General features: G+C 39.9%; 1 protein-coding gene across 2 annotated transcripts; it reads right to left on the reverse strand.

Annotated features, from left to right (window-relative positions):
• Positions 1-2,979: 2,979 nt before the first annotated feature.
• LOC146382227 (cytochrome P450 2D15-like) lies at positions 2,980-9,342 on the reverse strand. Of its 2 annotated transcripts, XM_084932703.1 has the most exons (12): positions 9,165-9,342; positions 8,143-8,305; positions 7,239-7,391; positions 6,981-7,141; positions 6,677-6,745; positions 6,495-6,599; positions 6,142-6,280; positions 5,521-5,606; positions 4,197-4,298; positions 3,960-4,101; positions 3,394-3,577; positions 2,980-3,153 (listed from the first exon to the last, which is right to left on the reverse strand). In XM_084932703.1, the coding sequence occupies exons 1-12, from the start codon at positions 9,330-9,332 to the stop codon at positions 3,144-3,146; spliced, it is 1,482 nt and encodes a 493-aa protein (XP_084788829.1). In that variant the 5' UTR covers positions 9,333-9,342; the 3' UTR covers positions 2,980-3,143. The 2 variants fall into 2 exon arrangements, with proteins under 2 accessions (XP_084788829.1, XP_084788831.1); XM_084932705.1 differs by lacking the exon at positions 2,980-3,153 and having other exon boundaries at positions 3,280-3,577.
• Between the last annotated feature and the right edge of the window lie 3,850 nt (positions 9,343-13,192).

A 13,192-nucleotide genomic window follows, 5' to 3' on the forward strand; every position in this document is an offset into this window, starting at 1 on the left:
TAAAAGCATGTCAAGCTAAAAAAATAATTGTGCACGGTTTCCATATGGAAAAGATATATATAGAAATCTTATAAAGTTTCTGTCTTGTGTGAAACTTGTATGAAAAGCATACAAGAGTGAAAACAGATATAAGATCCCTAGAAAAATTATATAAATGAAACTTGTATGTTTTGGATACTTATTAAAACAATATATGAAAGTGGCCACTTTCATGAGTAAATCATATGAGCCTTATATGATTCACTATATGAAGTCGGCCACATCTTATGCAAGTCTTTTCCATATGGGTGTCTAGTAAGTAGCAGATCCTCAAACTCTTTTTTGAAGACCCACTGGAATTCATTCACAAACTATGTGAACTGTTAGAATGATTAAGTAAAGCTGTTTTTTAAGTTATTTTTATATACACATTTCAGCTCATTATAATAGACTGGATTTATATAGCGCTTTACAATGCCACTATTCATTCACTCTCACACTCACACACTGGTGGAGGCAACTGTAGCCACAGCTGCCCTGGGGCAGACTGCCATATTGTGCCATCGGCCCCTCTGGCCTACATCAGTAGGCGGTAGGGTAAAGTGTCTTGAGCCACGATTGCCCCCATTAGCTTGCTGCCGTGTTTTTGAGGGTCGGGATCCCCATTCAGCGCTACGACTGAATTGAAATATTGAGACTGACGTAGAGCACAGAGCGTCTTCTTGCAGCATGCTTACACATCACAAAGGTTAACAGTCAGGATGATATTTTCTGGGCCAAGGAAGTCCGAACAGAATGTCCAGACCTTAGATAATAAATAGAATCAGTAGGATGATATTAATTCATCAAGGCTAGGCAGGGAGGTGTTTTCTTTTCTGTCTCTGTCATTCCAGGAAAAGGAGGAGATCCGAGGTCGAACGTGAATGGAGAGAAGACAATAGGGAGACAGCGGGCCATGTTGCTTCCGGAAGAAGATAGTCATAATAAAATGTGTTATTCTTGAGGTATAAAACTGTACAGCCCGATTCAGAGTCATGTCATGTGAAGACAGACGGCTGATTTCACAGAGAAGTCCAGCACTTGTAATTTTAACTGCCGAAGCATATTAAATGTTTTTAAAAGACACATATTTCTCCTGTACTTCCTTCTAGAAAAACTGAACACAACAGAACCCAGAAATGCCTGCATTAACCATACTTACCAATATTTCATGCACAAAATTATGACTTGTCAGTATTTTCTTCTCTGAATTTGTTTGTTCTGTATTCACAAATTCAGAATTTCCACAGACTATGTATGCAAACATGCACAATACTACACAAAATCACCAAATAGCGAAAATACAAAATACAAAAAGTACTTACGAGTCAAATCAGATCAGAATTAGAACAAAATAACTAACCAAAAGACACAGCCCTTTAACCCTGGTTCATAGATTATTTAATCTGAGTTTTAAAGTGACTTCCTGTCATGAAACGGCTGTGTGACGCAGGCAGGTTAGGACCCAAGTGCAGAATCACAGGACCTAGAAACTCAAACAGCTTTATTGACAGAGTGCTGGAGATACAATACTAAGCTAATCTAAACTGGAATACAGGAACATAAACACAACATACAGAGAAACATGCAGGGAAAAACACACCCACGAGAGAGACAGCGATGCAGGACAGACATAAATACACACAGGAGGGTAACGAGGGAAGTGGAGACGCACGGGGAACACAGCTGACACAAATGAACAAACACACCAAACACGAGTGTTGGATTTGTATTGTTGATTATCATTTATGCTTAGAAATATCTACTTATATATGCTTAGAGTTTTATAATTAGTTGTAGATTGATAGAGGTTTGATCCTTAGTAGTCTGCAGAGACGTTGTGTGCATTCCAGAGTGCTCTGGCATTCACACCCACACTCTGGGAGCATGGGAGAGGGCATACCTTCTCTTATTGTTTTATGGTAGGATAAATGTAGCTATATCTGTTTTAGTCTAAGTGCCTTTTGTTTAGATGAACTGTTGGACTTCCAAACCAGCAGGGTTAGGGAAGTCGTTTATGGGGTCACACTCTGACCCCCCATACACACACACACTTACACAACGCACAGGCAAGGTACTCTTTGTGTGTATGTATACGTCGTATGTTAATGCACCTATGCATATTCATGTAACCTCAATAAAAGAGCAGTGTTACGGGGGAGTGGACGAGAGCAACTGGGGTCAAGCGAAGGAACGGCGTTTGTCCGGTTCTCTCCCGTGCACGAGAAACATAAAGAACTTTGCCTACTCGTGTCTTGCTTTGCTGTGTAATTAAATTGTCCTTAACGTTCCAGCGAATAGGTTTATGCTACAAACCTATCAACGAGGCTGTCAAAATAAAACAGGAAACAGTGAGAAGTGATGACAGGACGTGGAACACAAGGAGAGGAACACGGAAACAAGACACAAGGACACTGAACATAGAGAGAGGGACACAGAGGACCGAGACACAAGGAGGACCTGGATGTAAAAGAAACTAACATGGAATAAACTCAGGATTACAAAATCCTGAGTTTGTAAACCATGATTTAAAAAAAAATGACGTAGAAACACAAAAACTCAAAATGCTGGGTCAAAAGGACCGAGAACAATGACACTTCCATGCTGACTGTTATCACTTACAGACTAACTATCGTTGATGTGAACTACAAAGTTGTAAAGTTTAAGTCGATGGTTTCTCAGTGGATGTGGTAACCATTGGTTTGGTTTTTTTAAAGAGCATTCATTATTTAACTGGTTGTTTGTAGCCCTGATGTTGCTGGACACGTCCTTTATGTGGAAGAAAGTGATTCAGACAGAAGCAAGACAAAAATGAGTTTTGGAGACTCTGCTTCATGGATAATAGCAGTAGTCATTAAACGTTTCACTGCCATGCCCCCCCCCCAAAAGCTCCACAAATGTTTTGGGGCAAAGAATAAACAAAATCAAATAAAAATGACACTCAGCAAGAGCGTACGGGGATCTTTCATTTATTTTTTCCTACACAAATCATACAGATATACATATCCTGCATAAATTATTCTCATTCAACATAGTTTTTCTCATTATTCCCCTTGTCATCGATGCTCATGTCCCACAGTGGCTCCATGTCCCACAGCTTGAGAACCGCTGTACTGATGCACATCTCAGTGAAACCTGCCCAGCAGAACATGTTTCTTATCTTAAAAAGTCTTTTCTTAAACGTGAAAGAAGATTTTATAAAATAGGACATGTTCTACAAAGTCTCACTGTTTTTTCAGTAATCATAGGACATCAACCAACCAACCATGAATGAATAAAGGACAATAATTTTTAATGAAAATAAAATTAGACTAAATTGACTAAAGACTAAGACTAAATTGTTTCTTTCTCCTTCTATGAAGCACATTGGCTCACTGTGGCATTCTGAGTTGAACCTTCATGTCATAAGGTTTGGGAGTCATGGTGATGCCGTAGACTGGAGTGAAGTCTGGTTCTCCTGCGTCCTCGGGCCAGATGAATTTAAACTTGTGCAGAAGAGTCACCATGATGAGGAAGAGCTCCATGCGAGCCAGACCCTCTCCGAGACACACCCGAGGACCTGAGGCATTACAAGACACTTCAAAGTTATCAAAAACAAACAGATTTACCCAACAGCCCCGATACTGTGGGAACAGGGGCATGTCCATATGTGGATTCATAGTTTTCTTAGGTTTTTGGTCTACTAACTACGGCATATTTTACATGCTATAAAAGACAAAAAGGAAAAAAAGCCTCATGTTTGACACAGTGACATCTGCTCTGATGCTTCTACCTATTATTAAGTCTCACAAGTGTTAACTTTATTATGATACCAAGATATTTTACACCGAGTTTGTAATCATAGAGAAATAATCAATTAATTTTGGGCATGCATATTTCAAGCAGGGTTTACAGGTTAATCGGCCCTGTCTGTGTCAGTCAGCGTGTTTGTGCTCATGTACCTGCAGAGAAAGGCATGAAGGCCTCTGGTTTAACAAACTCTCCTTTGTCATCGAGGAAGTTTTCAGGGTTGAATTCATGAGGGAATTTCCACTGTCCCTCCTCGCTGAGCACTGAGGTCAGATTCTCGATGATCACTGTATCCTGAGAAGAAAACAAATGCAAAGACAAGTCCATTAAGGATGCTCTTGACTTTATTGTATCTAATGTTAAAAATGATTTAATCAGTCGTCCCTTACCTTGGGAATTGAATATCCCATGAGCTCTGTGTCTCTGTTGGTGCAGTGGAAGACACTGAGAGGGACAGTGTTGGCAATTCTCTGTATTTCATGAATCACAGCCTGGATGAAGAGATTATCTGTGCTTTATCTTTGTCTGAGCAGAGACCTTTTCTATTCAGAGGGCTCTCTTCACTGTTACCTATTATGGAACTGATCTGAACACAGTAAGAAATCCTGATAAAAAGCCATATCAGTCTAATTTTCCTCATTAAAACAATGTGTTTTTTATCACACAGCAGCATTACTAGATTTTATGCGTTACGTTAAAACATGTTGTTTGCATAAATAATGTTCCTTCTAATACTCATTACAAATAACTATTCAAAGCATGGAAAAGGTTATGATGATACTCCTTTACCATGAAATGCTTCTTTTATGGTCAGTAGATCAAGTCCACATCAAGTCAGACCAATTCCTTCAGTAAAAGCAGAGCTGCCATGGTTGGATGGATTTCCTGAATAATGCTGTTTATGTGCATCTTCTAATTCGTTTTGTAGTTTTAAGATTTTGGATCTGTTGCCAAGACAACCAGACCATGAAAGGTTTTGAAGAAGCAAAAGATTCAGGATGACACCGATTTGACAACATTTTAATTCAGCTGAAATGCTGGAATTTGTGCTTACTGTCTCCATCTCATCCTATCTCTTTTTGTCACGCCAACCCTCTGCATGTCCTTCTTCAATATATCCATGAACCTTCTCTATGGTCTTCCTCTTTTCCTACCTGCCAGCTCCGTCTTTACTATCCTTTGTCCAAATTATCCACAGAGGAGGGATGTACATGTGTACAGCAAACCATCTCAGCATCGCATCTCCAACTTTGTCTCCAAAATGATCAACGTGAGCTGTCCTTCTGATATACTGATTTCTAATGTTTACCATCATAGTCACTCCAGAGCATACGTCTGCTCTGCAGGCTCTTTCCACATGTTCCCTACTCTCACTACAGATCACAATGTTATCTACAAACATTATAGTTCACAGAGACTCCTGCCTGATCTCATCTGTCATTGTAAACAAAAGGTCCAATCCTGAAGTAATTCCAGCCCCAACTTGAACCAATTTTCAAATCCTGCTACATTCCTGATCACTGTCTTGCTGTCCTCGTACATGTCCTACATTTTTCTAATATATTTTGTATCCACTCCTGACTTCCTCATCCAGTACCATAGTTTCTCTCTTGGCATCCTATCATATGATTTCCCTCGATCTATGAAGACCCAGTGCAACTCGTCTAAATAGAGGACAACTGTAAGTAGCAAGATCTCTAACATATACATTACCTGAGTGTAAGGCATCTTGTGTCTGTCCTCAAAACTGGCTCGATCTTTCCCTTCCAATACTTGATCTATCTCTTGCTGACATTTTTCTGTATAAGAGAGATAACATCACACATTAACATCCACATTTCACAATACAGCTTCCATCCATCCATACATCCATCTTCTTCCACTTATCCGGGGCCGGGTCGCAGGGGCAGCAGCCCAAGCAGAGAAGCCCAACTTATTGCCGGCTATGAGGACCAGGCTCTTACAACGGTTGTATAAGGATCGAATGGCCCGTAGCAATGGGTCAGACACCCCACAGGACACCTGAGGGACACGGTCGAATGCCTTCTCCAAGTCCACAAAACACATATAGGCCAGTTGGGCAAACTCCCATGTGCCCTCAAGTATCCTCGACAGCTTACACAACATGATAACACTGTATTTTGTAAGTAATAATTTGGGGTTCAAAAGAAAGATGAAAATGCATAATGATTAAGCAGGTCTCCTTTTGGCCCCGCCTACATTTTTTATAAGCTGTGTTTCAATTTAGACTCTGTTATGTGAAGGCTACAGCACAAGTCATAGAATTCAATGACAAATAACCATAATATGCATTATTTACATGTGCAGGTTTACCTTGTATGTGCGGGTAGTTCATAAGGTAAAGGAAAGCAGTCAGTAGGGTGTTGGAGGTGGTGTCAGTCCCAGCAATATAAAGATCTAAAGAGTACATAATGAGCTGGTCCTCTGAAAATGAAGACCTGTCATTGCCTCGCTACAAAAAAGGGGAACAATTATTGTAAGACAAATGTCTTAATCTGTTCCTGGAAATTAATTAAAAATTGTAAAATAAAAACAAAAACATTTCTGTGAAGTATTTAGGCATTTCCTTTTAGAAAGTAGGATTAAATTCATTTGATTTTAAATATGCCTAATACATATGTAAAACAGAATATGAAAAACAGATCTGTTTCTTTTCACACTCACACCTTCTCCAGTTCATCCAGATAGCAGTCAATAAAATCTCGTGGCTCTCCAGGAACTCTGGTCTTCTTGTGCTCATTGATTAAATCAATTGTAATATTCCTACAAGTCTAAAGAGCAAACGACATTATTCACAGTTTGAAAGAAATTTACTTCTTCCTTCTGTAAAAGTGAAAATTAAAATTACCTCCATATTCTGAAAGGCCTTTTGGAAGGGCAGTGGCAGGTTACGAATTATAGGGAAAGAGTCATAGAGCTGAAAGGAAAGACAAGCTGGGTAATTTGCTTAAATATCATCAGAGTCGACCAATCCTGGTTTTCCTTTTTTGCTGGTTCTACTTATCAAATTAACACGCTAACATGCTAAAGCTAGATGTGACAAAAACATCTGCATGTTAGTTTTGTTACAGGTGGAATTGTTGCAGTAAAATCTCCGCCTTAATGAAATTCCTGAGGAAACTTTGTTACCTCAGAAACATGCTTTTACTCACCATAGCCCACGGTCCATTGGCCATCTTGGTATTCTCAGTGAAGCACTGAACAATCTGTTTGATTAATGCGTTGTCATACTCGTAGCGTCTAGCAAACAGAACCTGGCAGATGATGTTGGAGGCCGCATTGTGAAACATAACTCGAGGACTCATGGTTTTACCTGGTAATGTAATAGCACAGCATTGTAAAACAACACAAAAGAACATTATGGAAACAACGGCTCAGCACAAAATTCAGTTATGTGGACCAACGCTCACCAACGCTCTCCTCCAGCGTGCTAACAAGATATTTTATCTCTTCATGAATCCGGTCCTCCATCGAGTTCTTCCCCAGACCAAAGTTCCTCAAAGTCATCAGAGCAAAGCGACGATGTTCCCTCCAACTAGAGCCGTAATCTATCATAATGATCCCTACGACAAAATTAGAAACACAAAGAAGGGAAAGACGTAAAGATCATCAATGCTGACAATTTGTCATCATTGCTCTACTTTCTGGCTTATTTCATCTTTTATTTATATTTTATTCAGTACAGCTCGATACACCAGCATCTCACTGGAGTTTCACTGCAGTCAGAAAGGACTGTTAGCATCTCTAGCATGCATGCTAAAATTCAATTATTGATTTAACCGTGAACCGTAGTGCAATTCCAGGATAACTACGAGGATCTTAAAATAAGCAACAGGTCAACTGATAGAAGCTGCTCTGGGAATGTTAGACTCTGGTTAAACATGCAAACACGTGCAATAAAAACATTTCATTGCCTGAACATGTGAAGAAAGTCATTTTTTAACCAGCTTGTTTCAAAGAACATGAACTAAAGTGGTTTGAAAACTTAGATCATCTGAGAGTCTTCTTATAATTTAGATTCATATTTGCTGTTTAAAAAAATGTGTTTGTAGTTTTTTGTATGATGGATGGAAGTTATTAGTAATAATGTAGCTTGATGTATTTTTTTTATTTTACATCAATTTATTTGCAATGTTTTGTGTCTGTTTTGCCACCATGATTATTTCCAAAGTAATGAGTGTTTTCTCTTATGAACGCACCAAATAACAACACACTACAACCTCCAACATTAGAATCCAGAAAGAAATAGAAAGACTTTGTTTGGCTTTTTTTGTAACAGATGTTATGTTTTTTGATAGATAACATCTGTTCTACCTTTACTCTTGGTGATATCATTAATAAACAAGTCTTGGGGTCGTCCAGCAAAATCAGCAGCCTTAGTCACCATCGCCTCCTTTACGGCCTTCAGCCCATTGATGACTACAGCTGGTTTACGACCGATGAAAATACTGTAGACATCTCCATAAGACTTCCTCAGCTGGGAGGGAACAAAATGACATGTCAGTTTTTGAAATTTATGAACCAGATACTCAGGTGGACATTTCCCTCCAACACGGTTAAACATTTCTGTCCAGTAATTTCAGTTATTCTGTGGAGAGAAATAAGCATCAAATGAACTAATCCTGAACATTTCATGGAGGGATACAGAGGAAGGCCACATATTTACAGTGGGACATGAACGCAGCTTACATTTGTGGATCTGTGACACAAGTAACATGACAGTGACTGAAATCATTTACACATGTTCAGATCAACATTTCTTTCTAAAGGACTTAAACATATTTACCAAATTAGTTAAGCTAAGTGTTTCGGGGGAAGTACCATATAAAGTTTATATATGCAAAATTTAACAGTCATGACATAAAAGGAACTGTACTGGCAACCAGTAAGTTGTTTATCCCATAAAGGTGCATGTTTAGTATGAATTTTCACAATTATTTAGGGTTTTACTCATATTCTAAAAGATGTTAATGAGTGTGTGACCGATTAGAGACGCAGGTGTTATTATAGTTTCCATTTACTAATTAGTTTTTATTTTATTTTTTTACTTTTTCTAGTGTAGTTTAGTTTCATGGTGGCATTTTCACTTTCAGTGTAAGATTTCTGGATTTCAAATGATTTCATTTACCAGTCACAGCTGTTTCATGGTTTCATGTCTTTAACAGTAAAACCACAACAACTCTTGAATCTGTTAATGTCAGGAAAATCACAATAATGTTAATTTATGTGTGAGTTTTAGTATCTAAACATTTAGAGCCATTTAATACTATTAATAAATCCACTAGTGGGATAAGAATATGACATTTAAACACATTTCATTGCAAGGTTTTTCTTACCCTCTCAAAGTCCTTCAAGGGGTTCTCTAAACTCAGCTGCAAAATGGTTCCCAGTATGGGAAAGACTGGGGGTCCTGGTGGGAAGTTCTTTGGCCTTTTGGATTTGACCTGAAGGATGATAAAGAAAATGCAGATCCATAGCAGCACAACTGAAAGTAACATGGTCATATGAGTTGGACTGCACTGAGAGGAGTAGCTGGCTGACCTGATTATAAACGCGTAACTCAGCCAGCTGTTTACCCTGCTCTATGTGAAAGGTTAGTCACAACTTTGAAAGAACAGCACACATTGCTCAACCACTTTTAGCATTCAGAGGCTAGTGGTGTCTATTCAATGCCTTGTTCTCCACTTATTTGTTCTTTTTCTTTGTACTGGAATGGCAAACTTTGGTAGTCTAAGAGCACTGTGCTGGGTTTGATTGATACAGATGATGGAGTATTACAGGGGTAAAGAAAGTGAATGGCCTAATATCTCAGAGGTAGTTTATGAAAGAAAACTGTGAAAAACCTTCGAGAAAATATGCTCGAATATTTGAAAAAAATATTTAAAAATTCTGTAAGATGTTTAAAGTCAAGACGCTGCTGCCCTCACCATGCGCTGTAAGGATTACACGGACAGTGAGCTCAACAAGTGTCCAATAAAACACTTGAGACCAGCGCAAAGTTTGAGGTAGTTTACTGGACCATACTTGTTAAACTGTAAGCATAGATAAAGATAAAAGACAGTTTCAGTGTAATTACATAAATTATGTAACAACGTAAGTTCACATCAGTCGCACACCCTATTCAATATATGGTCAAGTAAAGTAACTCTGCAAGGTGTGGAAGCCATTTAACAGTGTCATACTTAGTTCTGACTGGATAGTACCATCTGCCTCACTAACTTTAATCATGAGACAATTAAATTACAAGAAAATAACAATCTGTGAATCATGAAATCAACTGAAACATACTTACAGATTGTACAAACTCAACACCAAATAATGCCTCTTTACACTGCTGTGCCCCAGAATAAAACGGTGGATCTGTTTTATATGCAGAAGTTTAAATTACTTTACTGGGATCAGTACACTCCCGGCCTGGCATCTATAAGATGCCAAATCCAGAAACAACATATATACACTAACAAACACAACAAGCAAACACAAACAAGAAGAATGACCTCTGACACAGGTCTCGGGAACAGTCACCATTTCTGATAATCTTTAATAACATGATGTTTACCAGGAATGAGTATCAGGTGTGATTCATCTGATGTTAGCTGGGCTCTTGTTAACCACCCGACAACTCTGAGATGTTTCGAGGAAAGGTTGTGCTTTGCTGAGTTGGCTTGATTAGCCATGAAGAAAAGACTAGCTGGTCTGCTGGATTGTTGTCGGTATACACATACTTCCATTGTCTTACTCTTGTGAACTGTTTGATCTGTTCTTTTCAAACCATAGATGGCCGCCGCTGGAGATCGGCCATTACCAAACACATGGACCTTCATCTGAAACTCAAGGTTGAGGTCACAAAACCACAAGACAGAAATAATACCAAAGTTTTTCTTTGGGATTCAAGAAGCTGTGGAACATTTGCTGAATGTCAGTTATACTGCAAAAGGTTCGCACTTGAAACAGACAAGCAAACCGAACCGGCTGTTATTTAGACCTGAGCCTGGCGTAGCACATGAAAAAGGGACATATTATTGTACTGAGCGCTGAAGTCAAACACTCCCTTGATTTGCCATGACTACTGCGGATGACAGACACCAAACCTTGATAAGTACCAGCATTCTTTACCATGTAAGAAGAATCTGGTTGACCATTGCAGGACATCTTTTCCATGAACTGTACATAGTGGTCTTTCATCTCTGGCTTCCTTCCTACACCAAATTGTAATAGCTGACGCTGTCTCGGTGACTGAAATGGGAGAGGGGCCACCCAACTGTCAGATCGATCCTTGATGAATTCATATGCAAAGAAAAAGCTTCTTTTCAAATGATCGTGCCAGCTTATTATCCTCCATTGTTAACTAAAGATCTGCTTGCCAAGGTTATCTTGAACTGGCTTTCCCCTGTGAACCGCTTTTTGTGTCTAACCGTTCTTCCCCACTCGGCGACACACCCGCCGGGGGTCAAACTCTGGTAATTGGTGATTCTGTTCTCAGACATGTGAAGCTAGAGACACCGGCAACCATAGTCAATTGTCTTCCAGGGGCCAGAGCAGGCAACATTGAAGGAAATTTAAAACTGCTGGCTAAGGGTAATCGTAAATTCAGTAAAATCATAATTCATGTTGGCAGTAATGACACCCGGTTACGCCAATCGGAGGTCACTAAAATCAATATTGAATCGGTGTGTAACTTTGTGGGACTCTGTAGTTTTCTCTGTTCCCATCAAATTGTGTCAGATGTTTAGTTACTCCTCGGCCTCCTTTAGCAGTAATGATATCTGTAACAAATGTAGCATATTTGCAGCTCTGGAGGCCAGGATTACTGAATTGGAGACTCGGCTTCGCACCGTTCGTTCACCCGTAGCTAGCCAGGCCCCTGTAGCTGGTGCAGCCGAAGATAGCGTAGGCCCCGCTAGCTGTTCCCCGGCAGACCCCAAGCAGCTGGGGAAAGAGGGCGGCTGGGTGACGGTGAGGAGGAAGCATAGTCTTAAACAAAGCCCCAGGTACACCACCAACCTGTTCATGTGTCTAACAGTTTTCCCCCACTCGGCGACACACCCGCCGGGGGTCAAACTCTGGTAATTGGTGATTCTGTTCTCAGACATGTGAAGTTAGAGACACCGACAACCATCATCAATATCGAATCGGTGTGCAACTTTGCCAAAACAATGTGGGACTCTGTAGTTTTCTCTTCTCCCCTCCCCAATCAGACCAGGAGTGACATGTTTAGCCGCATGTTCTCCTTAAATTGCTGGCTGTCTGAGTGGTGTCCCAGAAACGATGTGGGCTTCATAGATAATTGGCAAACCTTCTGGAGGAAACCTGGTCTTGTTAGGAGAGACGGCATCCATCCCACTTTGGATGGAGCAGCTCTCATTTCTAGAAATATGGACAAATTTATTGAACCCCCCAAAATATGACTATCCAGAGTTGGGACCAGGAAGCAGAGTTGCAGTCTTACACGCCTCTCTGCAGCTTCTCTCCTCCTGCTACCCCCCCAAAAACCCATCTCCATAGAGACTGTGTCAGATCCCAAACAGACAAAAAACAAACTAAAAACCAGCAACAAACAACTTAAAAATAAACAATCACAAAGAAAGAAAAATACAGTATCCACATCTGAACCAAAGAGTAAAACAGTGAAATGTGGATTATTAAATATCAGGTCTCTCTCCTCCAAGTCTCTGTTAGTACATGACTTAATAATTGATCAACAAATCGATTTACTCTGCCTTACAGAAACCTGGTTGCAGCAGGATGATTATGTTAGTTTAAATGAATCAACACCCCCGAGTCATTCTAACTAGGGATGGGTATCGTTTAGGTTTTATCCGATACCGGTGCCAAACCGGTACTTTTGAAACGGTGCCGGTGCTTAAACGGTGCTCAAACCGGTGCTTAAAGAATGGAGAACACAAAATTGGTCCAAAAACCTCTCATGTTCAGCTGTTGTTTTTTTTTTGTAAAAAGATAACAATGTTAGCCTTTTCTGCAGCTATAGGGCATATATGGTATCACTCTTGGTTGGAAGCAGTGCTTAAACAAGGGAAAAAACACAAACTTTGTCCAAAAACCTCTCATGTTTAACTGTTTTCGATTTTTTCTTTGGTCATTTTAGCCTTTTTGGCCAGGGTGAAGGGAGCATCTGCCATCAAACAAGAAGACAGCTGCAAGTAACTACAACGGTGTTTGCTAGTTCACCTTACATGCATTAATGTAATAACGTGGTTAGCCTACTCAACGTAAATTAAACACGAACAACATTACGCTACTCACGCAGAGAAGAACGGCTGCTGCTGCATCATCATCCTCATCATTTCTGCTACACTGGCAGGGCTAGGGGCCAGGACTCTCCTCTTCGGGTTTTTGGGGGATG

The sequence above is a fragment of the Perissodus microlepis genome, chromosome 7 (genome assembly GCF_051167445.1).
Source record: "Perissodus microlepis isolate ML-2025 ecotype Zambia chromosome 7, ASM5116744v1, whole genome shotgun sequence".
Taxonomy (NCBI): domain Eukaryota; kingdom Metazoa; phylum Chordata; class Actinopteri; order Cichliformes; family Cichlidae; genus Perissodus; species Perissodus microlepis.